We start from the raw sequence: 27,826 nt of genomic DNA on the forward strand, positions 1-27,826 counted from the left end.
CCAAAAAATCCCTACCATTACTCAAATTTGAGAATGAGATCCCATAATTTGTTTCCGACAATTCTGTTCATTTTTTAGTTTTTACAAAATACATAATGGTCTAGACCAAGCCCATTAAATATCTCTAATGGACTTTGTTGTTCCATTAAGGCTCAATTTGGTAGGAGTATAAATACATATAAAATAATATAAAATATAAGATTTTACACTCTACAAATTTGTATATCAGGATTTATTTCTATTTTTTTCTTTATGTAAATTGACAACTTTACAAACAACTAAAACTTAGAACCACCGCTGAAGCAAGAGTATGATCAAGTGGCTGCATTTTTACAACAGACGGGAGTGTGTTACTGTTGTCAAATGAATGAAATCTATTAATTTGTATGGGGGGCTCCCGAGTTCCGACATCATGGTCCAGGCCCACTTGCCATGCAAAACAAAACTCGGTGGGCCTTCCATGTTTTGTTTTTATTTTCCTGGAGCATTTCGTATTTTATTTTAATCTTATTGGTTTGATGTCAGATGCTCGCTCCATTGTCCGTACGCACATCGGCGTTGAGCTCTCTGGTTTAAATTCAGCCAATCTGAACCTTAAGCTCTCCATGATTTCTCCTTTAGTAGGACCCATTTTAACAGAATTCAATACTGAAGGCTTTCGCCACTGTTTTTGTTTGTTCATGGTTCCTCCTCCGTTTCATTCACCAGCCTTGCCTCCTCCACTTACCCTCCCTGCAATCTCTACATTTCCATTGAGTTGGGTATCCTTCAAATCCAATACCCTTGAATGGGCTGTCTTGCTTCTCGAATTCCTTTACTGGTTTTTCTTTGATCTTCATTTCATCAATTGGATTTCTTTTCAGTCTCCATTTCGTCACCTGGAGTTTTTATTTGATCATGAAATCTTGTTAGTTCTCACAGCCAGTTAAACAAGCATAACGATGGCTTTTATCGGCTCTCTTTCTTCTGTCGTCGAGACGGCAGTGGAAAATTCTGTTCTTCATACTGGAAAATTTTCACGACCTAGGGTGTTTTCTTCCGCGTCTCGAGGAAGACATTCTCTTAATTACGGTTTAAATTCTTCAAAAATTGGCTTCTCCCAACCTGTCGAAGGAGAAGAATTCCCCGCATTATCCTGCAATTATGTGAAAATGCTAAATATGTATGGCAGAGGACAACCTCGAGGGATTAACCGTCCGAGAGCAATGAGGAAGAAACCTGTAGAAAGAGAAGATGGTGACGAGTCCGAGGATGCTATCAAGGCTACAGAGGAGAATGGCAAGAAAGTTCTAGCTAAGCAAAAACAACTACGTCAACGGGTATTTCTTTTTTCTTTGCTCTTGTTCCCATAGAATCCCTCTTTGACGTGGAAATTCTCTTTTTCTTTTAATCTTTGTGCATATTCTTCTTGATGCCGGGAAGTTTTGGTAGCTGAATAGTTTTAGTTTCAGTGAAGATGTCTCTTTGGTAAGACTTATAACTCTCCTCTAGGTTATTTTCTTCCTTCTGGTCAATTTCATTAGTTTAATTCTACTCATGAACTGAGATGTCTTCCATATTCTTGGAGTTAGAACAATTCAAGAAGTTGAACAACGGGTTGTCTTTTGCTTCTAAGTAAGGAGAAATTTTACTTCGTTGGAAAGCTATGCAACTTCCTTCCTTGTTTCCATTTAATTAATACTACTAATGAACTGAGATCTCCTGCAAATTCTTGGAGTATGAAAAATTCAAGGAGATCAATAACGCATTGCCTTTTACTTTCTCCATATAAGTAGAATAATTTGAAGATGGTAATAATCTACAATACTTAACTGCAAGAGAGGTTAAATTGGAGAGTTCATTGGATGGCTACTACAGAGTTTACCCCTGGTTGTAAGATAAACGTGAATTTGCTATATCGGAAATTCATGCTTTCACCTGAGTAGTAATCAAATTTACTAAAAGTGCAAATGTCATGTCAAAGGTTTCGCAAGTAATATTTAACTTCTGTCCAAATGCAAAATTTCATCCTGTAATATATTAATTTAAATTATTCTGTCTAGCAGCTGACTAGTTAAACTACCATGAGGTCAATGTTTAGGATGATATTTGAAGCCTGATCATTTTATCAAGAAGCTTATGGCTCTATAGATCATGCAAGGTCAACAACTAACTCCATGATAAAAAGCGGATTCTTGCAAAGAGTTACCAGTGAACTTGGCTGGTTGCATAAGCACTTGCACTGTGACTTAAGTAGTTCTACACTTCTACCAACTTTGACATTTAACTTGTTGAAATGTTATATAAAGTTAACATTGCTAACCTCACCATTTTTGATAATTGGAAGGATATAAAATTTTTTCTAGCTTCTTGACATAAAAAACATATCATGCATAATCTTGTAAATAACTATATCCTCCAAATATACTTCTTAAAAATGAACTGCCTAATGAAAAAGTCATGCTAACCTAACAACCTTATTACCTAGGAAGTTGCTTGAAATGCAAGGTTAATCCCTGAGCTCTAGTATTATGGGAGCCTAGATGGTCTGTCTTAGACCTGGGGAACCGTCTAACAGGTGCCTTCTTGACCTTCTTTGACAACATTGCGTGTAAAAAAAAAAGATCTATTGGCTATATATGATCTCTAACAGAACTTATTTCTTTGAACCATTATTACATGGCCTTTTCTCATTTGATCAAGGCTATGAATGATGCTCTTGATTTTTGAAATAAGTATGATATGGAATGTTTGATACAAATATATTTCAATATGATATGGAATATTTGGTACAAATATATTTCAATATCCAAGTTTAGCCCTATAACAAATTTTTATCAAACATTGCATTTTAAAAGAAAAAAATCCAAAATGGGTGAAAACTGCAAGCCTGTAAACAATATCACTTTGTTGGTTTAAAATGTGGATTTAGTAGTCATAGTCGCAATTATCTGTGGAAATAGTTAGGAGAATTAAGAATTACAAAATTTTGAAGTATCAATTACCTATCCTGTGGATACTTTGGCTTTATCTGACATTCTTGGAGGAGCTGTTCCCTTGTTCAATATCTCTTAGAATTCCGCACGACAACTTAGGCTTCACAAAGTCTATTAGTAACTTTTTCATAACTCAAATTGTACATAGTATAATATTTCAGTGAGAGAGAGGGGGTTAATTGTTGTCACATGGATATTCCTTGTCTATCTCTATGCGGTGCAGGTCAAATGCAGGACCTGCAGGTATTTGCTTGGGACTTAAAAGTTAACTTTTAATTTTAATGTTTTCAATTGAAACTTAGTAACAAAAGAAAAAGAAAGACTTCTGCTAATAATCCTAAATGATATAAAATTGAAAATTTACCATAATTTTATCTTTGTATGGGCTATGTTTTGTTAGTCATATGATACTATTACATTTCTCCCATCATTATTTCTGCTTCTAGTCTTCTACAAGGTTTTAGTAGTATCAAGGGAAAATGATTAATCAATGTCAATTTTATGAGACATGAAAAGGGCCTATGTATAATATGCACTGATATATGTTCAATATTTGATGGCTTAAAGCCTTAAACAATAACTATAAGCATATTTCATGTATAAAAATTCATTTGTTAATGACATTTTTGAGTCAAAGTATTAAACTTTAGGAATCTCTAAAAAGTATTTTCACCATTTCAGGTTATTACCTTCCTTTTTTTGCTTCCTGATTTTTGAGCCAGCCATTTTAAACTTGTATTCTTCCAAAAATTTTTTGTTTGCACAACATTTTTTTAAGAATGTTGTTCCTTTTGCTCTGACATTGGTGCAGGCTCTTAGATAGAATCTATGCTTACCCAGAAAACCTGAATATGGAATGTTTCACACATATTTTAAAATGATACTACTTTTTAAGGGAAAAATTGATGCATGAACTGCATGTTCTACATTAAAATACAGATTAGATTTACGGCGTCCAACTCCATTTAAGATTCTAGTTTGTTTTCCCTCCGTGGAGAGGAGCTTGGGTAATTCTATCAGATTTCACTGAATGTCATCTTTGAAGTAGAATATGTGAATTCTTCTCTTTAATTATAAGTCCACAAATCTTGCTCTCTGTTCTGTTGTGTCCATATCATACAATGCCCACTTTTCATTTTAGTTTCCCAGTGTTGTCTCATTGCTTGAATGAAATGCCAACAGAGTAATTGTGCTTTTATATTAGGGGTGATCATTTCTAGCCCAGCCTGCAATATATTTATATATTACATAGATATACTTTATATATACATAAACATATAAGAGTATTACATATATATAATATTATATAAAAGCACAATTATATCATCATCAGCATCATCTAAGCATTGTCCCATCTATATGGGGTCAGCTACATGAATCATGTTTTGCCATTCTGTTCAAAGACAGATCCATGACCATGAGAGTTTGGCAAAGCTTTAGTGCCGGCTGCCAACAACCCTCCTTTATCTGGACTTGGGACCAGTGGTGTAAAACAAGCTCACACTGGTGGAGTTATAATATATTGTATATAATATTTTATATTTATATAGATTATGACATATTTTAATATAAGTTATCATGCATATTAAATATAGTATTAAGTGACATAAGCCTAAAGCTTGGCCTAGCCCAGCCTGGCCGGGCCTATGATAACCCCTATTTTTTATCTTTTTTACTGGATCAATTTATTCCAGTTGTGGATGCCAATTTTATGTTGCCAAATGTTTTTAATTAGAGTTATATTCTAGACTTTCTAGTCTCTTTGCCGGTAGTTAACATCGGATACTTTGTTTCAACTTCCTACTTGTGTGCAGACAGCAGAAAGGAGGAAATTTGTTTCATCTATAAGAAATAGTAATATCAACACAGAACAAGATTCAGGGTCTTATAATGAGACCGATAACTCATTTCCATCAAAAGATCTTTCTTCAGTGGGTAGTGGCAGTACTGGTGGAAAGTATGCTAAAAAGATCAATTCCAGAAGTTACAATCGTTCAACTAAAGTTAGGAAATCAGAAACCCCATCTGTTGGTATTAATGGAGGTCTTAGTGATGAAAGGAAGCAAACTGAAAGAAATTTATCTCTTGGAAAGGATACATCAGATATAGATTTCAAAGATGTTAAAGACACCAGTTCTGGAACAGTTAATTCTGATATGGTTCCAACTTTTCTTGCAAAAACATCTGGATACAATCTAAATGATGAAAATGCTGAGTCGGAAGAAGCAAGTTTAGGAGATGATGTAATGAACAGGGATGCTAGTGTAGTTTCTGAGGATGAAACTGTAAAGTCTCCTCCTTTGGCCGGGGACAATGTCATGAACATTATATTGGTATCTGCAGAATGTGCTCCTTGGTCGAAGACAGGTATGCAGTTACCATGAACTATGAAAGTAAATATCACATAAGAAAGCAACTCCATTTTGATTAAAACTTCCCTTCTCAAATACATGCCCCACCACCCTCATTCCAGTGAATAGTAATTTGCATTTTTTTGTTATCAGATTTTGTTTTATTCTACATATTCTAAAGTTTATCTATATTTCTTTATGAAATGATTTTTATTCTATACTTTGGAAAGGTACTAATTTTTGATAGGTAAGGAAATCTTTGGTATCCACTGAGTAGACAGTAAGAATACTGTTGATGACACAATGGTTCGTTTTCCTTAGAAGCTGCAGTTTGTATAACCCCCTTTTTGATGTGTTACTGGAAGATCTTCTTAGCCAAGCATTGACCAAATCTCTGAATATGACAATCCTATTTGATATTATTACATCTTTAAATTGATGAAAATATGAAGCTAATAGACCAAATCTCAAATAGCTAATGCATGGAATTGTTACTGTCATTTCATATGGTACCTTATAGGAGTGCAACTTGGACTGGTTAGGGTCGGGATTTTTTCAAAATTTCAATGGCCCCGACCCAAAACCTGAGCCTGAAACAGTGCAAAATGTTAACTCGGGCCAACCCTAGTTGCACCCTACATGCCCCTATGTCACTCTATCTTTAAATGTAGTTTTGCTTTCTACTCTTTCTAGCATCACTATATGATTTTCTTTTGTTATGTTGCTCTGCAGAATGTTATTTAGTCATACTAATTACTAGCTAATAGACAAAAAGAATAAAGGGAAAAAAGAAGGCCTTTTTGTAGTTGATCTAGAGTCTGATTTTGTATGAGTACTGTTAGGTGGACTTGGCGATGTTGCTGGGGCTTTACCGAAGGCTTTGGCTCGGCGTGGACATAGAGTTATGGTAATTTTATTTTATATTCCATGTGATGCTTGAAATGAGATTCCTGCAGTAAAGTAATAAAAGGGCCTACTTTATTACCAGTGTTTCACATGATGACCATATGAGATTATTGGAGTAAATAAGAAACAAACCTATTTTTTACCCAATTAAATATGTCAAAAAAAAAAAAAAAAACACTGGTTGAGTCAGTCAGTTTAAAGCCTTTTTTTTACCTTCATGCAAACTCAGATATGGTGACTGGACACCAAATCCTGGATATCCATAATGTGACATGACAAGTTCCAGGATAGAAATGTTCTGACATGCTTGTGTACTTGATGTTGTCTGGATACTTGTAAATTATAATTTTTCATAGTCACTTTATCCCATTTGAATAAAATGGTTATTGTTCTTAGCATTTTCGGAAATCTAGAGACTTGATATTCAAATGGTTAAATTTATAGGATCTACCAACTTTAGTTTCTAACCATTGAGCTTCAAGTCTGGTAACTTTAGTTCTTGGAAGTTAGGGCAATTAAGAATTAACAAATTCCTTGTTGAGTTGAACTGGAATGAAGTGCATTTTACTTATTTACTTTTATTTATTTTTCTTGCTTCAGGTTGTGGCACCACGGTATGGTAACTATGCAGAAGTCCAAGAAACAAGAGTGCGCAAGAGATATAAGGTGGATGGGCAGGTATGCTTCAACATTATTTGGCTATTAGTTTTCCTTCTTCTGGGGTTGTAGATTTTTAATTAACTCCAGTGACATTACAATTGTGTGGAACCATTCAATGCTGCAGGATATGGAGGTAACTTTCTTTCAAGCTTATATTGATGGCGTGGATTTTGTGTTCATGGACAGCCCTATGTTTCGCAATATTGAGAAAAATATATATGGGGGAGGCCGAGAGGTAAGAATTACAGATCCTATTCATAGTTCAGGTTCTTAGTGTGACATAGGGCCTGTTCATTTCCTCTTAACTCTTATCTCTTAAGAGGGATCTTTTAACTTTAAGAGAAAATTGGTTGTTCGTTTCCTCTTATCTCTTATCTCTTAAAGTGCAATCATACAACTTTTTGTTTTCCAATGATACTCCCAAAAAGACTAACAAAAACTCTCATATATGGGGTCAAAATTGATATTTGATAATTTTCAGAATTCAGAACAACATTCTCTGCATTCAGATTTCAGAGGAAAGAAAAGTTCACCAGTACCAATGTACTTTTTAATGCAATTATTACACTTTCAGGTGTCAGACTTCAGAGCAAACGAACAGGCCCATAGTTTTAAAATATATGCCATATTTGTCCTATCACTTTTAAGCTTTTTCAGTGAACAAGTTTTCTAATTTCGCATGGGATGCAGGATATTTTAAAACGCATGATTCTCTTCTGTAAGGCTGCTCTTGAGGTATGACTTCTGATCATAGCATACCACACTCTTGAAGCAACATTGATTTTATTGAATATGGAATCCTTCTTGGCATACATGTCAACCCTCACAAACCTGCTTGGAAATGAGTTTGTGCATTTTTTTAGTGAGTGCATGAATTAATACATTTCCTGATATTCACTAAGAACATTACTGTATGCAATACATCTATTCATTGACAAAATGACAAGGATTTGTTGCTATATTTCTACCATAAATATGTGATTCTAAAACAAGAGCTGGTACATTCTTACTGGAATTTGATGAAATTGGCATCCTTATCTTCCCTTCTGCCATTTGAAGAAATGAAGCTAATTGTTTTCAGGTTCCTTGGCATGTTCCATGTGGTGGGGTCTGCTATGGAGATGGAAATTTGGTTTTCATTGCAAATGATTGGCACACTGCTTTGCTACCAGTCTATCTGAAGGCATACTACCGTGACAATGGCATAATGAAATATACCCGGTGCGTTCTTGTGATCCACAACATAGCACACCAGGTTTGTTCTCATTTGTATTGTCTTTTCTTTTTCTTTTCCATTTCCTTACATTGAACAGTCATTGTTAGAGCTGCAAACAGATCAGATCAAATCCAGATAGGGGTATATCCGAATCCAATCCGCTAAGAATCTATGACCCAAACTCAATCTGATATCTAATGGATTAGCAAAGCATAGATTCATATTTGATTTTTAAGTATTTGGATATCTGATCCAAATCTGATTTGATTAAAATGATGGAAAATCTATTTAAAATTAACATGAATTAAAAAAAAGTAAATATAAACAAGAAATATGTGTTATAAATAAGAAAATAAATTATGCAAGTCCCAAATCCAATTTAATTCTAAAGAATTTCAATACTAAGAAATAATGTTTTGTGTGTGTGTGTGTGTTTGCGCATAAGCATATATGGGGCTGCAACATGGGCCAAGTTAGTTTGTACAGAACCTGAAAAAAGTTGGTTGGGTTGGTGATTGGGTTAGGGTTAGGGTTGACTTTTTCTAACACAACTTCACTTTGGGTTGGGTTAAGGTTGAGCCCTCAGGTAGCCCAACCCAACCTGAACCACACTCTACCTTAACTCTTGTACATAGACTAAAAGAAGATCAAAGGGAATTGAGAGATTTTATCATATTTTAAGAGGATGGGAGAACCCAAGCCAAACAACCCAACCAGAAGTCAGCTTTCAGTTTGGTTAGGGTTGAAGGATTGTAGATTGAGTTATGGTTGACTGGGTCAGGTTGAAGGTTGGGATGCTGGTTTGTGTTAGAGTTAGGGTTGGGGGTTCAGAACCTTGGGTTGGACTAGGGTTGACCTCAACCCAACTTGCACCCATAAACAGATCAGATCTTAGTGGATCTGATCAAGCAATATCAAAATTAATAAAGGGATCATGTCTCATAGAAAAATATGAGAGGTCTGCCATCCCCAAATGTACAGGGTAGGTGGGGGATAGAATAACAGCACTAAGCTGGCCATATTATGATAATGAATAAAGACCACGGGATTGCTTTTTTTTTAACCCTTTGCATTGGGGCTTTACTTTATATAGGCTTAGTAGATCCATACTCAGAAGTTAGGGCAAACTATTAAGCTGCCTAGGTTGATCAGCTCTTTTTGGGTCAGGTTTTGATTCCAGCTGGGAAATATATGATTTTAACCCATCCTATTTAGTAATCAGGTCATGGACCTGGGAGGACTAAATGCTAACTCATTATTGATCTGGTTAGGCCAGCTTTTGTTGAAGAATGCCAACCTTCAGCCTATCTTGTTTGATAATCCTTCTGGGATAAGAGAAATTTAAACCAAAAGAAAAGTTTGAGTTGAAAGGAAATAATGGTCATTTTAGTTGTTTTTTTCTTTCCTTATCTTTTCTTTTCCTTTCTGTTCATTCTCATGGAGGCTGTCAGAGTGAATGGGTGAAATATGAAATATTGGTACGTCTGGTCAAGAATTACTAGTCCTAGTTTTCATTTTGGAGAACGTAAAAAATAAAACTAATTTTTACTTAAATTAATCAAGAAAATATAGTTTATTTATGCTATGTATCAGTATCCTTCAATTGTAATTCTATCTAATTTTTTGAAAGAAGAATCTAAATATCCAATCACCATGTTCTTGATTTCTTTACCTTTTTCCATAATAAGGTATTCATCATCATTCTAAGCCTTATCCTAACTATATGGGGTCGGCTACATAATCGTGTTTTTCCATTCTGTTTTGTTAAGTGCCATATCCATTGTAAAATTTTGAGCCCTTAAATCTTTTCTTATTACCTCAATCCATGTCATTTTGTTTGCCCCTAACTCTTCTAGCTTCTTCACTTGTAACAGATCGCTTCTTCTAAAAGGTGCTGTGGATGGTCTTCTATGCACATTGTCAAACCATTGCAATCAACTTTCCCTCATTTTATTATCTATTTGAGATAATAGATAACATCGAATGAGTTCATTTCTTAGTCTCTGACCCCACCCTTTCTAGTTTTTCCACTCATCCATCTCAACATTTGCATCTTTCCAAGTTTCCATAATAAGGTATTATCAGCTTATAAACTAAAAGCTTGATAGATTCAATGAGAGCCCATTTCAAATTTGAAACCTGAGTCAGTTGAGGTGTCTATCAGATGAGGCAAACATATTTGTACATACACAGAAATATAACATATATATAAATGACCAAGTCTTTATGCTGCAGATATAGAGGAATTTAGATTTATAGAATTTGATAAACTTTCTTACTAGAAAATGGCAAAAAAAGATCAATCAAGTATTTATTGTATCTAAAACTGGAGTATATGAGGTGCTTATTTTTAGACCTCAATCTGCATTACTGTGCCATGAGTCAAGTTGGATATGTTCTTACATAAGGAGCCTTTTCCAATATGGTATTGATCCATATTTCTCATCCAGGGTCGTGGTCCAGTAAGCGATTTTCGTTATGTGGACCTTCCACAAAACTACATAGATCATTTCAAACTACATGACCCAGTAGGTGGGGAACACTTCAATATCTTTGCAGCTGGCCTGAAAGCAGCAGATCGTGTAGTCACTGTAAGCCATGGTTATGCCTGGGAGCTGAAAACTAAAGAAGGTGGCTGGGGTCTGCATCAAATAATAAATGAGTGTGATTGGAAGCTGAAGGGCATCGTGAATGGGATTGATGCAAAAGAGTGGAACCCACAGTTGGATGTTCACCTGGCATCTGATGGCTACACCAATTACTCTGTGGAGACTCTTCAGACTGGCAAGCCTCAATGTAAAGCAGCTCTACAAAGGGAGCTTGGTCTTCCTCTTCGGGGGAATGTTCCTCTGATTGGGTTCATTGGCAGGCTTGACCATCAGAAAGGTGTTGATCTCATTGCTGAGTCCATTCCTTGGATGGTGGACCAGGATGTGCAACTAGTCATGTTGGGCACTGGGAGACCTGACCTGGAACAGCTTCTCAGACATTTTGAGAGCCAACACCATGACAAAGTCAGGGGTTGGGTTGGTTTCTCTGTGAAAATGGCTCATCGAATAACTGCTGGTGCAGACATCCTACTCATGCCTTCTAGATTTGAGCCATGTGGACTGAACCAGCTTTATGCAATGAACTACGGGACAGTCCCTGTTGTTCATGCTGTTGGTGGACTGAGAGATAGTGTGCAGCCATTTGATCCATTCAATGAATCTGGATTTGGCTGGACATTTGACAGGGCTGAAGCAATTAAGCTGATACATGCATTGGGGAACTGCTTACTAACTTACCGGGAGTACAAGAAAAGCTGGGAGGGGATCCAGAGACGTGGAATGATGCAAGACCTAACCTGGGACCGTGCTGCTCAAAATTATGAGGAAGTTCTGGTTTCTGCAAAGTATCACTGGTGATTCATTCAACATAAGGAGTTCAGCTTTTTAGATTTTCTAACTTTGTCTTTGAGGTCAATGCATGTATCTGGAGCCATCTATGCTTGGAGGCCTCATGCTTTCTTTTATTAGTAAATGCTGTCTTTTTCTTTCTCTTCCTGTTCTAGAAATAACTTCAAGGGGAAAGCATCTCCTCTCCTAGATCTCTAGGGCCATTAACTGAGTTTAAAGTTTAAATACCCATTGAAAATTCAGTTTTTCTTTCTGGTTTATGTAAGGGTAAGCAACTTTAGTTATTAAAAAAAAGGGTAAGCAACCTTGTTAGAAATCTATACCCTGCAATTTATTCATGCATTCAAATTCCTACCACTGGAATACGCCATTTATGAATAGGATAGTTTTTACTAATAAATAGAAAAAAAGATCGACTTCTTGCCAGCGACATATTACAGGCTTAGCTTAATGGATGATTCTTATTAATATTTAACTAAATGAATAATTATTTCCTACCAACGAGTGTGCCATCTCATCACTCCTTCGGATGGATCTTCATGATACGTGTTCTGCTATAGTCAGTCATAATATTGGGTTGTTAATATCTCCTAACTCTCATCACTCCTGCTATAGTCAGTCATAATATATGTGTAATTTTAGAGTGTGTTTATTGACCAACTCAAAACCGGTTAGGGCCCGAGCCCAATCCGAATTCATCAAATTACAGTACAGGTTGGGCTCGGGTTGGGAAAATTGGGCTTGGTCCGAGCTCGGGCCTTAAGCCCAAATTTTAGGCCTGGGCCCGGGTTGACCATAAACCCAGCCCAACCTACCCGATTTGCACCCCTACTAAGAGACTGACTATAGCAACAACATGGTGCTACAAGCGATGTGCAAATGGTGAATGGAGCATCAAGAAGCCTGGACAAGACCATGTTGTTCAAGGATCAAGATCATACTATTTAGAATTATATATATATAGTGCTGACCATCAAGAAGCCTGGACAAGACCATGTTGTTCCTAAAATATGTGCTTTGGTGGTTTGAAAGTAGCATTGAAAGAGCACTAATTTAAAGACTCGTATCATTAATCCATCAAACAGGTAATAAATTATTGACAGTATCATTTATCCATTTAGAGGCCCATAGTTTTAGCCATTTATCTTAGATATTGGGTTGAGTCAACACTTATTTATTGATAAGAATCATTTATTCAGGCAAACGTCCTATCTGACAGCAATATTTTCAAACAAAAAATACACCATTTTTTTAGAAAATTGTGCTTCTGACCCATACATATAAAGAACCGTTTTCTATACAGCATGATGTCAAACATATACTTAAGTATTATTTGCTTTTTCAATTTATCCTCTTTATTTTTCTTTTCATAAAAGTTGCCAAAGTGAGTAAATTAGAATCATTTGAAGTGAAATGTTTATAAAATCAATTCAAATCCCCCCCCCCCCCAAACCCCATATGATGTAACCAGCAGTATCCTCCCCTCTTTTTATCATTTGCTTCTCTCTCTCTCTAGATTTGACAATGGCACACAGAAATGATAAAATTGGAGACAAACCCTATCAAAAGAACCACTCAGTAGGGGCATAGGATTGTCATCAACGCCCGCTGCGTTTTGAACTGCGCCCTATATATATGTACGTACAATGCTCGTCTAAACCATGTCTTCTCATCTTGGCAACCAGCGTTTAGACTTTAGAGTGTGGACATCATGCTCTGGTGTAAATGCACCAAAATCTATAATGGGGAAAGAAACTCATGGCTGGTGCTTGAAATACCTTTTTGGTGTTTCCAGTGGTGGTGAGTAATGCGCTTTCCAAAGCATTTTCCTTTCTTATTGCTTTTCTCTTAAAAATTAAAACGGTCCATTCAAACAAGAATTTTGACAGAGTGGCGCCTATCCTATTTATACTCAAAAAACGGCAACACAATGCAATCGTACCAGAGTATGCCTTATAAGTTAGGTTTGTTTGAGGTATAAGTACATATTTACACTATTGATTACGGATAAGTCCAATACATAATTCTATTGCTTGCAGATCTATAAATGTTTAAAATCTCAAAACCCCTATTCTATAAATCAATGTACGCTCATAAATTAGCATCATTTCCGAGTTTGCACCTATTTCAATTATACTTTAGGTCAAAAAATTCTGACCCTGGTCTGTCTTTGTCCCTATTTCTTTTTTTATTTATTCCGTTATGATTTTGTGGTCACAACACGTTTTTCAAAACCGGAATGGACCGGACAGTCAGACTGCTAGGTTCTAGTTTTTCTCAAAATTGGATTTTCCATAAAAATCGTTGATTTTGGTCAGCAAACCACTGACCCGGGTGGTTAATCGTTCGAACTGTTTGAATGGTTTTGTCCCTATATTTTTTTTAATTTATTCTGTTATGATTTTGTGGTCACAACATGTTTTTCAAAACCGGACTGGACCGGACAGTCAGACTGTCAGGTTCTGGTTTTTCCCAAAACTGGATTTTTCATAAAAACCGTTGATTTTGGTCAACAAACCACTGACCCGGGTGGTTAATCGTTCGAACTGTTTGAATGGTTTTGATCGATTTTCATTTTTTTCTATTTTTTAAAATTTTTGTCAAAATAGGCCTATCATTCGGGTTGAATGGTCTGACCATTTGACCCGATAACCAGATCCTTGACCGGTTTGGTCTTCGAGTCGATTTTAAAAACCATGGGTCACAGTGTAAAAATATAATAAATATAGGTTTTCATTGAGTTTTGAGAAGAGGATGGAATTTTACGTAAGTTTCAGCGGAATCTGGATGTAAAACTTTGCCTAGAGTAGTGTTTTACACACATTTTACAATGTAAAATAATGTAAAATCCGAACGCTAATAAAAATCAGACCGGAATATAAAATTTACCACATTTTCTATTTATACTTGAAACAAACGTGGCCTTAGTGGTTGAATTGAAGAAGCTCTTCCTAATGGATGGTGATCGAATAGAAGTACAAGCAATACGCCACTAGGTGTTTTCTGTTTGGGTCGTTTGGATGTGTTTCCAATGAAAAAAAGAAGAAAAAAACATCAATCTTCAGCCCTTTATGGATGATCATCAAATCTTGATTGGTCAATCCGAGGGCTCGCATTATCCCATCAAGTTATTGTAGGGGTGGAAGAGCACTCATGTGGTGGATGTGGATCCCATTGAGTTCCTAACCCATCAAGCTATCATGTAATACCAGCTCCAGCTGCCACCCTTGTCTTCTTCTCCACACTTCACAACAACAACCACACCGTTATCTTATCGCTATCAACGTCTGCTAACATCTAGGCTTGGCTTAGCTCCACGTCAAGACAAACACTCCACAATTTTTTCCTTTTAATTCATATGCATATCATCACCAAATGAGGATAAGAATTTCTTAAAAACAATTTGTTCCATTCTTATTATTTTCCCACAATGATCCGTTGTCTTGTCTGTACCGAGAGGCCCCACCGACTCTACTCAATAAACAATCAATCACCACCTCGACGACCCCACTGATTTTGACTTACATATATTTTACATGCACGACTGCACATATATTTTGATTCCACATCTCAATTATTATCTCTCACTAAATGGAAATTTGAAACCAAATCAATCTGAGATTCTTTGTCTTAATTAAAACATAAAAAATTTAGGTACACGAAGGATGGCTATTGGCTAAGCCTAAGCGCTACCCGCTAAGAATAGGCAGTAAGGGGGAAGGGCTAACCGAATCCCAATTCATTCTTCTGTCTACTGTCGAGAGTCGAGACATACAAAATAGAGGACCCCACTTCCTTCTCCTCCACCGTCCATCTCTCGGTTCTCCTCCTCCCTTGGGAAAATATATTATTCTGAAAAAGGCCATTAATTAAATTAAATTAATTTAATAATAAATGAAATGAAAGAATCTTCTCCCTGAAATCTCCGAAAAGGCATTTTAATCACGTAAACTCCAAGATTGATAAACGATGAACATTTTTCATTAGCTGGGCTGAAAGCGTATTCTCTAGATCTTTCCACAACCTTCCTATTTCCTGTGGGCGTATTCTCTAGATCTCTCTTTTCCTTGATAAATATCTAATCATCGTCATCGACATCACTCTCGTTGCCTCTTTCTTCAACTGATTTCTCATTTTTTTCCTCTATCATCCATGGCCTCCCAACCAGAAATGTCCGAGGCATCGTTTCTGGATCAACTAATCAGTAGTAGAAATAGAGATCTCTCTCTCTTTCTTCCTCTTATACTGGGTTTCACGAGCTCGCCGAGGAGAGAATCCGATGACCCTGATCGGGAAAGTGAAGGACGGAGCCACGAGCGGATCATCCTCATCAACCCCTTCACGCAAGGCATGATCGTCATTGAAGGGGCTGGAAGCTTGGAGGCGCTGCTTCGAGATGCAATCAGTAAGAATGGGCCGCCACCGGCGTCCAAGGCTTCCATCGAAGGGATGCCCAAAGTGGAAATTGGTGAGGAAGAGGGAGATGGAGAGTGTGCGATTTGCTTGGAGGGGTGGGAAATTGGTGGGGAAGCCAGGGAGATGCCTTGTAAACACAGGTATCACTCCGGCTGCATAGAGACATGGTTGGGGCTTCATGGGTCTTGCCCTATTTGCAGGTTCAAGATGCCTGTTGATGAAGAAGAGTGTAGGAAGAGAAGTGCTGATGAAGAAGGGAGAGGAAGGAGGATTGAGGGGGAGATTTGGGTCAGTTTATCTTTCAGTAACAACAGCAACAGTAGCAGCGACACCACTACCAACAACAACAACGACGGCAATAGCACAAACAATTCCGTAACTTCATCAACTGATTCTTCTGTTTCCCCTTCAAATCCAAGTTCTGATGATGCCCAAGAGAATTAAGAGAAATTTTACGGGAATTTTATTCTTTTTTCCTTTTAAATCTGAAAATTTTGTACATAGTTTACAGAGCATAGTACGAGGCTGTTTTATGCTTTTATTAGAAATAAATTGGATTTTTTTTCTCCCCGAAATTTGAATTTCTGTGGTGCTATAAGCAGATTGTAAGGGGCTGGAAGCATATTAAGCTTTATTTTCTTTTTTTTTTGTGTTTTTTCATATTTTCTGTAATACATGCTATTTTTGGGGAGATTCTGTAATATATGCTAGAGAGAGGAAACATGTGTCAAAAGAGCAAGAATCATATTTATTTCATCTTCTTTTTTCCAAGCATATGTAAATACCGAAGGCTAAATAGTGGAATGAACTCTGATCAACTGATGAGGTTATGTGTTCTCGTCAATATATAAAGAAGAAAAAGGAGAATTGATCAGGAAGGATATTAGCTTGTTTTCTATGGTGTCCTTGAATATATATATATATATAAGAATCTGTGAATTACTTGGCATCTATTTCTCTTTCTCTGGCTTGCATCACTAGAGCTGCCAAGTCGAGCCATCAACGGTTCTCAAACCTGTACCTTGATTCTCAGGAGTCCTGTTTATCGCATTATGTTGACAAGTCACAACATGGTAAATATTGGTTTTGGGCTCTGCATCTTTCTCGACCAAAAGGAACATGTTGGTAAAGAACTAGACTGGTGCCGGAGTAAAGAATGGCTTAGAAGTTAGAACTCGATGGCATCCCGGCAAACATGTGTTAATTCTTGAGCCTGATCCGAGAAATTTTCCTTCCTTGCTTATGAAAAGCTGGTTCAGCATTCACCAAAAACATGCCCTCCCTCAGTTGCTTATCCGAGAAATACTCGAACTAATTAAGTACATAAACATCGTTATTCACTGGCCTATGTTAGGCTGAGAAAGAAGGAAGGGAAAAAGCACAGAGAAATAAAAAAACAGTTGCAGCTAAATCAAAAAAAAAAAAGAAAAGAAAAGAAAAGAACAAAAAAGACGGGGTCAAATACCTCTTTTTTTTGCTACTTGAGGTCGAATGCCACTTAACCTAAGGATTTGGTGACTACCTAATGCTCTTGCATACAACACTACATCACCCTATGACCTGCCGTCACTCCTAATAAATTATACGCCCCGATCTCTGCATTTGGTTTAATGGTTCCATCACCTACATTATTTGGAGTTGGGTAAGTTTCCATCATCAATTACAATAGGAGTTGATGTCATTATCATGACCCAACTTTGCAACTTTCTAAGCTACTAGAGTCTTTTACTTTTTGAAAGAAATAACAAGATGTTATATTAACGAAGAGACGAGCAACACAAGGAGATTATACAAGCAAAAAGACCGGCAAGCCCATAAAAAATACTGGGCATAACATCTTTTCTATGCAACTCTTCCCTATATAGACCGGATTTTGCCGAAGCTATAACCATTGAAGGGTAGAATTCCTACGTCAACAAGGCCGCCATCTTTAACGACAGAGGACGGACTGTCTTGAGATCAACTCTGGTTTAAAAATCACCTTGGATTTCACCCATTCACGGGCATCTTACTATTTTCCCATCCCAACCTACCTTTTTTTTTTCTTTTGATAAATAAAACAGGTAGAAAAAAGCTACCTACTCTTTTAATACAATAGTCACAAGCTCTACCATGAAAGCCACCATTGATAGCCGTGGATCATCTTAAAACTCTTCCTCTATGATTCATTACTCCCTCTTTAGATATCAAGCTTTGTGCAACTGACGAGAATTCATCAATCTGGATCAATGAAAACCCATAATTCCTTTATGAGAGGGAAGCAACTTAAGAGAAGAAATTAACAGTATATGATCCAAAACCTTCCGACAAGCAATCCCTTGGATATATCTGAAAGTTGCGGGTCATTAGTAAAGTTTTCAGAGGTTTTAGATAATTTTCCACCTCAAATCTAAACGAGCGTATCCGTTGAAAATAGAGAGTATTTTAGCATTGCCACGTGTTTTGACCAGGATATATGCACACAAACTGATCTGATTTTTCATATTCATGGATATAGCAGGGCTGCATGATTCCAATTACATATTTTATAAAGACAAAAGTTGGTCTTTTGCTTGGTCTTTATTTTTATTTTTTTTTTCACTTAAACTGACCTAGCCTGTTCCATATGATATTTGGAGTTCAATTTTCAAACCCATCAATGGATATGCATCTTGAAACAACACTTCAGGAGCTAAAATTCTTGGAGGACTCGTAGCCTAATTCCTCTCTCCTGCTGTTCAAGTCTAGCTCTTCGAAGCCCAATTTCATTTCCCTCTGATACTGATTGTTAAGTTCAAGCTCATCCGTTGATCCTGAATTTCTAAACTGGTTATCAGAATCCTTCTTATGGGTTGGTGATCTCTTAGCTGATTGCTGATCAACAGAGTTACCATCAGAGATGGTCCCACTTCGCTTCCGTCCACCGATTCGATCATTTGAGTTGCCCCTGTTTGGGTTGATCTCCATAAATGGATGCATGTCTGAATGTTTTTTACATTCATCGGGGTATCCATCCTCCTGCTTCTGTGGCTTTTCCTCACAGCTCTCAGAAATTGTTAACAAACTGGTCATTGAACAATCCACACCACTCACTGGTTGCTTCTCTGCCTCTAGTAAGCTGAAACCTCCTCTTTCAGTTAGTCCTGAGAATGAAGAACTTGGACGTTGTCTCTCTACCATGGAGACCAGATGAGAGAGTTCAGCTTTTGCAGCTTCGAGTCCCATACATGAAGAATTGCACCCGGCCAATGTTTCCTGTGCTTTCTCTAGAACTGACTGCAGGTATTTCCCTTGAGCTTCAATCCGTAGCTGCAAGTGTCTCTGCACCTAGAGGAGAAAACTAGTTGCTGATGTGTATCCATTATTCTCTGCCAAGAATAATTGGCTTCAAAATAAAGCTAGGCTGATGAAAAGCCTACCTCAATCTGTTCAAGAAGCTTCTTATGCACTTCCATTTGCATCTGTAGAGCCCGAGCAATCTGCAAGTTGCTGAGATACATGTACCCATATCAGCTTAATCCTTTCTAATTAAATTTCCTATCAAACTATTCAAACAGAGGAACAGAATTTCTTACTCGTTCATGTGTGTGGGGATTCTACCAATCATTTCTCCACTGACATTACCACCTCTAACTTCTGTGCCTACATAATCTCCCTCCACAATATCTGCTACAGAATCCATAACATTCAAATGATAGAACTCACGGAAATCAATTTCACCTTCTTTCTTGCTGTTACTGTAGTATCCCGACTGGTGGTTCTTCCCAAGCATGGTTTTTATAAACGAACCGGTGACCGAACCGGTCAGGGGTCCGGTTACCGGTTGAAACGGTCTGACCGTTTGACCCAAACGACCGGCCCATTCTGACAAAAAAAATAAAAAAATTTAGAAAACGGTCAAAACTGTTTGAACGGTTAACCGGCCGGTTCAGCGGTTTGTTGACCAAAATCAACGGTTTTAAGGGAAAAAGTGATTTTGGAGGAAAGCAGAACCGGTCAGGTGACTGGTTCCCGGTTTTTCCGGTCCAATCCGATTCTGAAAACAGTGTTCCCAAGCCTATATTTCTGCATTAAAGAACACCAACGTACTTCCAATAATTAATTATATGTTTGTACAATGTCTAAAATTTTAATGACTGGTAACATCAGAAAAAGGGAATACCTGTAAATGGCTCTTTAGGTGGTACGAAGTAAGGCCAGGGATACCTATCACCCTCAACAGAGCTTTTGGGGTTGCCTCTGCCAAGATGAAAACAAGAACGATATTCAACATAAGTTCAGAAGATTGTGAAAAAAAAAAAAGTTTAACACAAAATCATATACGTACTGTCTGCCCCTCCCAGCTTAGCTACTGCTTCAATGAATCGTTGATGAAGTTCTCAAGTGCATTTTAGTCTAGGTTTTGCATATGTAGAAAGGACCAAGCTCATATGTTGGTTTTGCATTTTCTGAGTACCCATTTTAGATGGTGTGGATCAGAACCACTTTGAAGACAGAGACGTAAGCAAAAGTTTTGATTGTTAACACTTTGCCTCAAGGTGTGCCAGCCACATTTCTCTTTATAAATTGGGGTTGTCTTGTCCCTTGTTATCACTCCATATATGGAAACAGGAGTGGGACTGGAGAATATATGCAGTTAGCTGTTTCTTTTCTTTCTCCTATCTCTTATTCTGTATTTCTGTATCATAACCCCCCTCCTTTTCAAAATTTCTTTGCTCATTGACTTGAAAGGGGAAGAGAGAATCTTTGATGCAGCAGAAGCTAAGAAATCGACAAGTTTCCATTGAGTTTTAAAAGCATAGTAAAGAAGAAAAGTTCGTGTATTGTTCTCTTTTTGCTGTTTTCCCACTTATTTCTTTACTTTCTTCGATTCTCTGATTCATTTCGTTGGTAGCCCCACAATGATGAATAATGGGTTCAACTTTTCTTACACTAAGAAATTAATGAGAATGCTTTATTTGATTTTTTCCCTATAACTCTCTGAGATACGTTTTCTTTTCTTCCTCCGAGGGCAGATGTGGAGTGGGTGGAGAGTGATCTTTTTGTAGGGGCTAGGGAAGGAATCCAAGAATCTAGTATGAGACCTTAAAATTTATCCGACCAAATTTAATTAATGAATAATAAAAACACTTCAAAAATAGTGGACGAAGTCAGTTCATCTCATGAATATTATGAATAAACTACTTAGTGCCTCTTGTAATTAGTCTTTGTGCTTCTTTCTATTTCCATGGGAAATTATGGAGAAAAACAAAGTGATATTATGTACAGTTATCTAATTGGTCACTACAAGGGGGGAAACAAGCTCATGATTCTTAGCGATCGTCAAAGCACTCTCGGGAATGGGATCGCAAAAGCGGAGATTTCTGGCCATATTACATGCTTTCTTCTTACAGGAAACTCATCAATATGAGCTGCTCTTTGTTACTTAATCATATCTTTTTTATTTTTGGTGATCATAGTTCTTGGGTTGCGTTTCTGAGTTTGATGGACAGAACCAGACCTCAATGATTAGTCTCCATAGTGCTGCCATCTGAGTGCCATGGCATTCAGTTGTTCTGTTCCATCGAGAAACAATTTTCAATGATTCAAAGGTGAGAAGGATGAAATTCTTTTCATTTATTTATTTCCTTTTGATAGAAGAGATTGCAAGTAGTATTAAAAATTTGAAAACAAGCACCAAGAAAAGCAAGGAGTACCCAACAACCCAACCATCGGGGAGCCAGCCAGAGGATTCATATCGGCATCAGCATGCTTGTTGCTAGTGGTTATTTTGGCAATTTTCGAATATGCTCCCATCATATTCATAACGAGATTCAAACATTATCGGCCATTCACCGTGTTAGCCTTCATCATCCACAAACCTTTATTTATTTATTTATTTTTTCTGAAATTCATCATACATAAACTAACAACTCACATAATGCTGGTAGGTGGGTTGTAAGTCGTGATTCGTGGACTTACCTTGGACTGGTTCTACAGTAAATCCTCTGGGCCATCAATTACTTCATCCCATTGGTTCGTTGTAATTTTGTTGCTGATGGTCATGAAAATGCAGATAGAAAACCTGCAGAACAGATTTACATGTGGAAAGATCAACCTAAGGTGGATGGGTGGATGATGGAATGGAGTACATTCTCATGTTGGATGTGCTCTTCTAAGTATTCTTCACACTTGATACATGTTCTAGCTGATCTCTGAGTCTGAAAGTGTCAAGATGTGAACGGAAGAATATGAAGTTACAGGATTTGAGAGATCCAGGTCAGCCATCTTACCGGTAGTAATTATCCAAATTAGTACAACGGAATCTGATCACTGAAAAGCAAGTAGTTCTCATGGCCCAAAGGGTTTGAACTTAGAAGTAATTGGAGCACCTTTTCTCTTTAACCAGCTATTGTACTTGGGGCTGCGTTCTCACTTTAACATATGCCAGAACAAGTAAAGGGGATTCTAAGATGATACCAGACAAGAACTTGTACTTCGGGGTTAGTAGGAGAAGGCCCGGTGAATCAAAAGCAACATAAGCAATTCATTGAATAAAAAATCATTGACAAAGGCACCCGATCACCCCTTATCAATTAATGATCTTCAAGACGCTCAACAACAGATAACTTGTAAACCCAAAAGCATGGAATGATGGAAAGAAGATGGAAGAATATGACTACAGCAACCAGAAAAAAGAACAATAAAAGGAATGTGTCAGTGTCCCACCAAAAATTAATTCAACATTTACCATAACAATTTCAGAGATGGTACAGAGCCACCTGCCAGCAATGATGAAAGCAACATGTCCATACCTCTCATTAATTTTTTTTTTTCAGGAAAAACCTATAGAAATATTAACACCGATTAAATAAAAATAAAACTATATACTCATCCCATACCCTAGTAATATGCTTGATATTTTAGGACTCAGCCAATTGGTATGATGCATGACATTTATCATTTCAAATATGAGCCTATACATTGCAATATAGTGGAAAGCACAAGTGAACTCTTAAGAAAATTATGGGAAACTTAGGAGAAAAGAAACAAGAATACCAGTTGTGTAAGCCATACATTATCATAACCGTGAAGTTGGTTTTGCTTTTTTGGCATATTTCCACTCCAAGATGGCATAACAATTCAAAGTCCAGATTATCAAGGCCCTAGACCAAATAGGAGTATAATTTTTTTATTTTACACCACATACAGGTCCATCATGCACTCATTTCACATACCTACATGATAGTTAATGATACATTTGCATCATTAGCAATCTAGAGAGATAGAGAGAGAAGGGAAAAGGCAGAGCGATGGCATTTTGTACTTATCTCACTTATAACTAATTTAATAATATATTTTCTGCTGATAAAAAAAGAGTATATCGAAAATTTTGTGCCACTTGGTTGACATGACCAATGTGTAGAACACATCCATGTACCAATGAAGCAAAACTTTGCATGAAACTTTGATGGTAAGCCAGGAGCCTTCATTACAATGCTTATGCAAGGGGTTTTATACATAAAATGCAGTATCAGAATTATTTTGCCATATTGTTTGCACAAACTTTTTAACTCTTCATATTCATCTGCACACAAAAGAGTTGATAATAAGGAATTTTTATTGGTGCTTCCTTGTAACTATTCAGGTGTCCATAGGGATATGGCCATAAAGAGTACTTAATTATATAAATAGTTAAAAATAAAGTAAAACTAAGAAAATTAAGTGGACACCGTTCAGATGTTTTTTCCTCATGATATCTTGTTTGAGTTTTACAGTGGACATGGAAATGAACAAAGCAGAATGGCAGAACAGGATTAATGTAGCCAACATATAGTTGGGATAAGGCTTAGTTGAGTTGAGATGAATCAAGTGTATCTTGTTTGAGTACTAAGCGTGAAGGCCAGGGTTGAAAGTCTGGTACCCAATTTGAAAATTTTACACAGCATTGGGGCAGGCCCTCGAACTGAACCCACTCAAATTTTTACGGATCAGTTAACCCAAACCCGTCCAAGTTGCAACCCTAGTGATGGTTTGTTCTGATTTCAGCTAGGAATATCCCAGGAAATGCTACAAGAAGTGTTGCATGTCCAAGTGTCCAAGACAGTTAAGAACCTTTACTTTCAATTATGCCCTGTTAAGACTGCTCTTTAGTGCACCTGATGTTAAAGAGGTGTATTCAAGCAAAGCACTCTAAGTGGAGCTGAGTAGCACTCCCCGACCACACAATGGATTTAATGGGATGTAGTCAGTAGGATTTTTTTGTTACCCTGGATGGTAGTAGAAGAATAAGAAGAGGTGTAGAAGTGGAGATGGAACCGTGATTCCCAGATAACTAAACATGCTTGATATACCTCAACTAATATCACACACCAATGATACTGATATTATACTGCAACACAAAAAGTTCTAACTGCATTGCATGGAAACATCCAAACTATATACAAGCTACATTATTTAACAAATAATTTATAGGAGAATTCCTAGCTGACCCCATATAGTTGGGACAAGGCTTAGTTGAGTTGAGATTTAGTAAAGTTCCAATATGTTACAACTTAGAAGTTCTATTGAATTTGAAAAAAAAAGCAACCATTAAGGAAAAAAAACATGTTATCAGGCTATCAGCCTATAAAATAGAAATGATGGTGCAGCTACACTCAATGATGGTGCAGCTACACTCAACCAGTTGCAAAAGGTCCTTTGTCTTGACTGTTTTAGGGAAGAAATTGTTAAGAATATGGATCTTGAATGCCTTAGTGCCAACAAACTTCAACTCAAGATGATAATTTGCTTGATTTTGCAATTCCTGAGAAATTATTTCTGATACTGGATCTCATTCAACTTCATCTAATTAATGAAGATATGATCTTGGGTCCTTAGTTCTATGGAACATTTAGAAGTGTCGAAATGACCATTACTTCAATCACAAGGTTTTCAGCCTAGCCACTGTCTTATTACAAGCTATTTCCTATTATACCACACTGTGTGCTGCTCCACAGCTTCCCATTACTCATTCTGCACACCAAGATAGTCACTATGGACACCAACAACAGTGGCGTAGACCACCTCACGGTATGGTCAAACTAAATGTAGACAGGGCAGTTGGAACTCTCAAATCTGGTGCTGGATTCCTCATTAGAGACCATATGGGCGCTTTAGTATTTGCCAGATCAATTCCCTTGGACAATTTATCTCCTCTAGAGGCTGAAGCTACAGCAATGCATGAAGGTCTGAAATTCCTGGTTGAACGGCAATTTCACTCGGTCATTATGGAAGGCAACTCCCAAAATATTTGCCAACTTCTGTTGGATGGGTCACTTTCCCCTCCTTGGCATATCCATACGCTTGTCATTGATTGCAGAAGTATCATCTCTAGCCTTCCATCTTACAAAATATGCCATGTTAGAAGGGAGTCTAATGAGGCTGCCCATTTATTAGCCAAATATGCCATGTTAGAAGTGACTTGATTTGATTTGTGAAAGCCATTGATTGATCCAAAGAAAATGATAAATAACATGGAATAAATCCATCAGAACAATAAAAAACCTCGAAGTTCCCACATATTAGGTCTTAATAATCAGAAACTCTAGTTGCCCAAATTTTAAGCCTCTTATTTCTCTTGTATAACATCCCACACAAACTCTAGTTTAAAAGCACAAACATCTGAAAGATCTGCTGGGATTGCATCAAACATATAACATGAAGTACAGATTTCTAGAGTGTTCAACTTCTTGGTATATGTTCTAGAACAGATTGTAGTGAAGCAAGGTGCAAACAGGAGTTTTACAGCTTAACTTATTAAAGTGCACTGAAATCAAGCATTTTGTGAGCCTCCATAAAAGCACAATCATTGAGAAATCTTTAGCAAAACAGAGACAAGGGAGAATTAGTGGAAAAACAGTACCAACTCTATGTAAAAGGAGTAAAACTTGGTTTATATATATATATATTGGTACAATGGTTTATATATCGTTAAGTCTTACTTTTTTAGCTGTCTTTAAGATATTCTCGTTAATTCTTTGTTTAATTTACTCTTTCTCTGTGTTGCAGTACATAGATTAAAAATATAATAAACAAGAAATCAAAATTAAATTAATACAGATTTGAAATCATTTCAGATTTGGTGAACTCGGTAAGAAATCATGAAGTAAGAAGATTCAAAAATTCTATAATTGCAAGAATTAAGACAAATTGCGACCATGAAATTTTCTATAAAACTTCAACTAGGAACAATAATTCTGAAAAGCTAAAGAAATAAAGAAGAAACGATGTTTATACAACCTTAATGGACAAGCCCCGTATGGTTATTGCCATCCACTTATTTAAGCACCATCTTAGATCAGAGGAGGTTGATCTTACAAGTAATATTCTTGTTAAGGTTGAAGCTTTAATATATCGATTCCTGCCTACCCATTACCAGTCATATTCGCCTATTTCTTGATCTTTCGAAGCTTCTTCGGCCCCAGAACTTCCATTCTACCAACAGAACATCCGCATCGTGCCCGGAAAACGAGAACCGCTCGCCCATTAGGAGGCGCCATCTTCCTTAGCTCGGATTCCAATTCTCTGTGGTGATCCTGAGCCAACTCGAAAAGCCCTTTACTACTTCTACTACTACTACTACTACTACTACTACTACTACTACTACTACTACTGCGATCTTTCACTAAAGAAGAAGTAGAATTCTTCACACACTCCTCGGTCTCAATCTGGATATCGAATTCTGCTGCCTTGCGAAGGCCACGACAATTTGGGTTACCACATTTCTTACCTGCGCATCTGGAAATGCCCCAAGCACCTAATATTGCAAAAAACATGCCGAGTCCAAGAGATGCATAAACCATCGGAGCACGACACACCTCGTATTTCACCACAGATAGTGTTGCCCCCATAATTTCAACAATTCCATGGCAGAATAGCTGGAGGTAAGGAAACACCAAAAACCCAGAGGCGCCAATAACTGCAATCAAGATCACCACATCCACCGCGGCTGCCCGAGACCGATCGCAAGGTTGATGATTCTTCAGGGGATTGGAAGCATTGATTTGCTTTCTGTTCCTATGGAATTGATGCCTGGAGTTACTAGACGGGTCGGTCGAAGAGAAAGGAATCGCCATATCTGTAGGATGATCAAAGGACTTGCAGAAAGAAATCGAGCTACAGAAATAGACCATTTGGAGATAACCCAGACAATAGAACCGGCCAGTAATTAAAATCCACCAGCTTAAAATCCCTCAAACAGAACAGTCTAAATAACCCAAAGACGAAATCCAATAGAGAGAATACGAAAGGAAGGATTTTGAATTGATCTGGAGGTTGGATATGGATGAAAATTAGAGGCTTCGGTTGCTTTTTTGAGCACGGAATCGATTGTGCGCTCGAATTAGGTGTGCATCTAATGTTTGTATAAGAACTGAAAGGACGTAGGCTGCAATCTTCTTCTTCTCCTTTTCCTAGGAATTGTCAGGAATTTGTACATATAGATTCTAGAATGTGGAATGGAAAAGGCATCGGCAGAAATTTACTCAGGAATTCCAAGGAATCTGGGCTTCTGTAGGTGCTGGCTTGAAAGCAAACCCCCAGCCTATCGACCCAAACAGGACAATAGAATCGCAACTGTTCATCTCAGCTCTTAACTCCTAAGCTCTATGTTTTTGTTTAATTTTATGTGAATTAACACGATTGTTTCTTTTGAGATTGGAAATTTAAAGAGACAACTATAAGCAAAAACTGAAATCAAAGGTCAAGGAAGGAGACTGGTTTGAGCGCAATCACCATATTTCATGGATGAACTCAGGCTTGGTTATTATTATTATTTTGTAAAACAATTTGCTTGTAATGACTAATGATAAGAATCAATCAAGACATTAAAAAAAAATGGACCTACTGTTTTATATATTGGAAATGGGAATAATTTTCACCAAAAGAAAAGAAATGGGAATAATA

General features: G+C 37.2%; 4 protein-coding genes across 11 annotated transcripts; 2 read left to right on the forward strand and 2 right to left on the reverse strand.

Annotated features, from left to right (window-relative positions):
- Nucleotides 1-409: 409 nt before the first annotated feature.
- On the forward strand, nt 410-11,822 carry SS2 (starch synthase 2). Its single transcript, XM_088985517.1, has 8 exons — nt 410-1,319; nt 4,790-5,342; nt 6,169-6,233; nt 6,833-6,910; nt 7,017-7,127; nt 7,583-7,627; nt 7,974-8,147; nt 10,559-11,822. Exons 1-8 carry the CDS (start codon nt 942-944, stop codon nt 11,513-11,515), a joined length of 2,361 nt encoding a protein of 786 aa, XP_088841643.1. The 5' UTR covers nt 410-941; the 3' UTR covers nt 11,516-11,822.
- A 3,700-nt stretch (nt 11,823-15,522) lies between these two features.
- Nucleotides 15,523-16,678, forward strand: LOC148854266 (E3 ubiquitin-protein ligase MPSR1-like). Its single transcript, XM_088984103.1, has one exon. The coding sequence runs from the start codon at nt 15,659-15,661 to the stop codon at nt 16,364-16,366; it is 708 nt and encodes a 235-aa protein (XP_088840229.1). The 5' UTR covers nt 15,523-15,658; the 3' UTR covers nt 16,367-16,678.
- A 1,700-nt stretch (nt 16,679-18,378) lies between these two features.
- LOC148854267 (uncharacterized) lies at nt 18,379-21,998 on the reverse strand. Of its 7 annotated transcripts, none has more exons than XM_088984100.1 (6): nt 20,229-20,351; nt 20,064-20,140; nt 19,895-19,966; nt 19,477-19,765; nt 19,321-19,390; nt 18,379-19,222 (listed from the first exon to the last, which is right to left on the reverse strand). In XM_088984100.1, the coding sequence occupies exons 4-6, from the start codon at nt 19,671-19,673 to the stop codon at nt 18,587-18,589; spliced, it is 903 nt and encodes a 300-aa protein (XP_088840226.1). In that variant the 5' UTR covers nt 19,674-19,765; nt 19,895-19,966; nt 20,064-20,140; nt 20,229-20,351; the 3' UTR covers nt 18,379-18,586. The 7 variants fall into 7 exon arrangements, with proteins under 7 accessions (XP_088840226.1, XP_088840225.1, XP_088840222.1 ...); XM_088984099.1 differs by having other exon boundaries at nt 18,379-19,228; XM_088984096.1 differs by lacking the exons at nt 19,895-19,966; nt 20,229-20,351 and adding an exon at nt 21,863-21,998 and having other exon boundaries at nt 18,379-19,228; nt 19,477-19,567.
- Nucleotides 21,758-27,740, reverse strand: LOC148854268 (Ribosomal protein L34e superfamily protein). 2 transcript variants are annotated; one of them, XM_088984101.1, is made up of 2 exons: nt 26,162-27,740; nt 21,758-22,559 (listed from the first exon to the last, which is right to left on the reverse strand). In XM_088984101.1, exon 1 carries the CDS (start codon nt 27,052-27,054, stop codon nt 26,311-26,313), a length of 744 nt encoding a protein of 247 aa, XP_088840227.1. In that variant the 5' UTR covers nt 27,055-27,740; the 3' UTR covers nt 21,758-22,559; nt 26,162-26,310. The 2 variants fall into 2 exon arrangements, with proteins under 2 accessions (XP_088840227.1, XP_088840228.1); XM_088984102.1 differs by lacking the exon at nt 21,758-22,559 and adding an exon at nt 24,649-25,303.
- Between the last annotated feature and the right edge of the window lie 86 nt (nt 27,741-27,826).

The sequence above is a fragment of the Nelumbo lutea genome, chromosome 4, assembly GCF_056320005.1.
Source record: "Nelumbo lutea isolate HS-2025 chromosome 4, American lotus-T2T, whole genome shotgun sequence".
Taxonomy (NCBI): domain Eukaryota; kingdom Viridiplantae; phylum Streptophyta; class Magnoliopsida; order Proteales; family Nelumbonaceae; genus Nelumbo; species Nelumbo lutea.

What these genes read in the sequence shown, in the direction of transcription:
- SS2 (XM_088985517.1), top strand. Translation starts at nt 942, where the DNA reads ATGGCTTTTATCGGCTCTCTTTCTTCTGTCGTCGAGACGGCAGTGGAA. An exon ending in TGCTCCTTGGTCGAAGACAG is followed by an intron (nt 5,343 to 6,168) that starts GTATGCAGTTAC and finishes GAGTACTGTTAG; the next exon opens with GTGGACTTGGCGATGTTGCT. An exon ending in TCCACAACATAGCACACCAG is followed by an intron (nt 8,148 to 10,558) that starts GTTTGTTCTCAT and finishes TTTCTCATCCAG; the next exon opens with GGTCGTGGTCCAGTAAGCGA.
- LOC148854266 (XM_088984103.1), top strand. Translation starts at nt 15,659, where the DNA reads ATGGCCTCCCAACCAGAAATGTCCGAGGCATCGTTTCTGGATCAACTA.
- LOC148854267 (XM_088984093.1), bottom strand. Translation starts at nt 21,897, where the DNA reads ATGGCCCAGAGGATTTACTGTAGAACCAGTCCAAG. An exon ending in ATCCCCACACACATGAACGA is followed by an intron (nt 19,391 to 19,476) that starts GTAAGAAATTCT and finishes CATGTATCTCAG; the next exon opens with CAACTTGCAGATTGCTCGGG. An exon ending in AGCTTCTTGAACAGATTGAG is followed by an intron (nt 19,229 to 19,320) that starts GTAGGCTTTTCA and finishes TTTCTCCTCTAG; the next exon opens with GTGCAGAGACACTTGCAGCT.
- LOC148854268 (XM_088984101.1), bottom strand. Translation starts at nt 27,054, where the DNA reads ATGGTCTATTTCTGTAGCTCGATTTCTTTCTGCAAGTCCTTTGATCAT.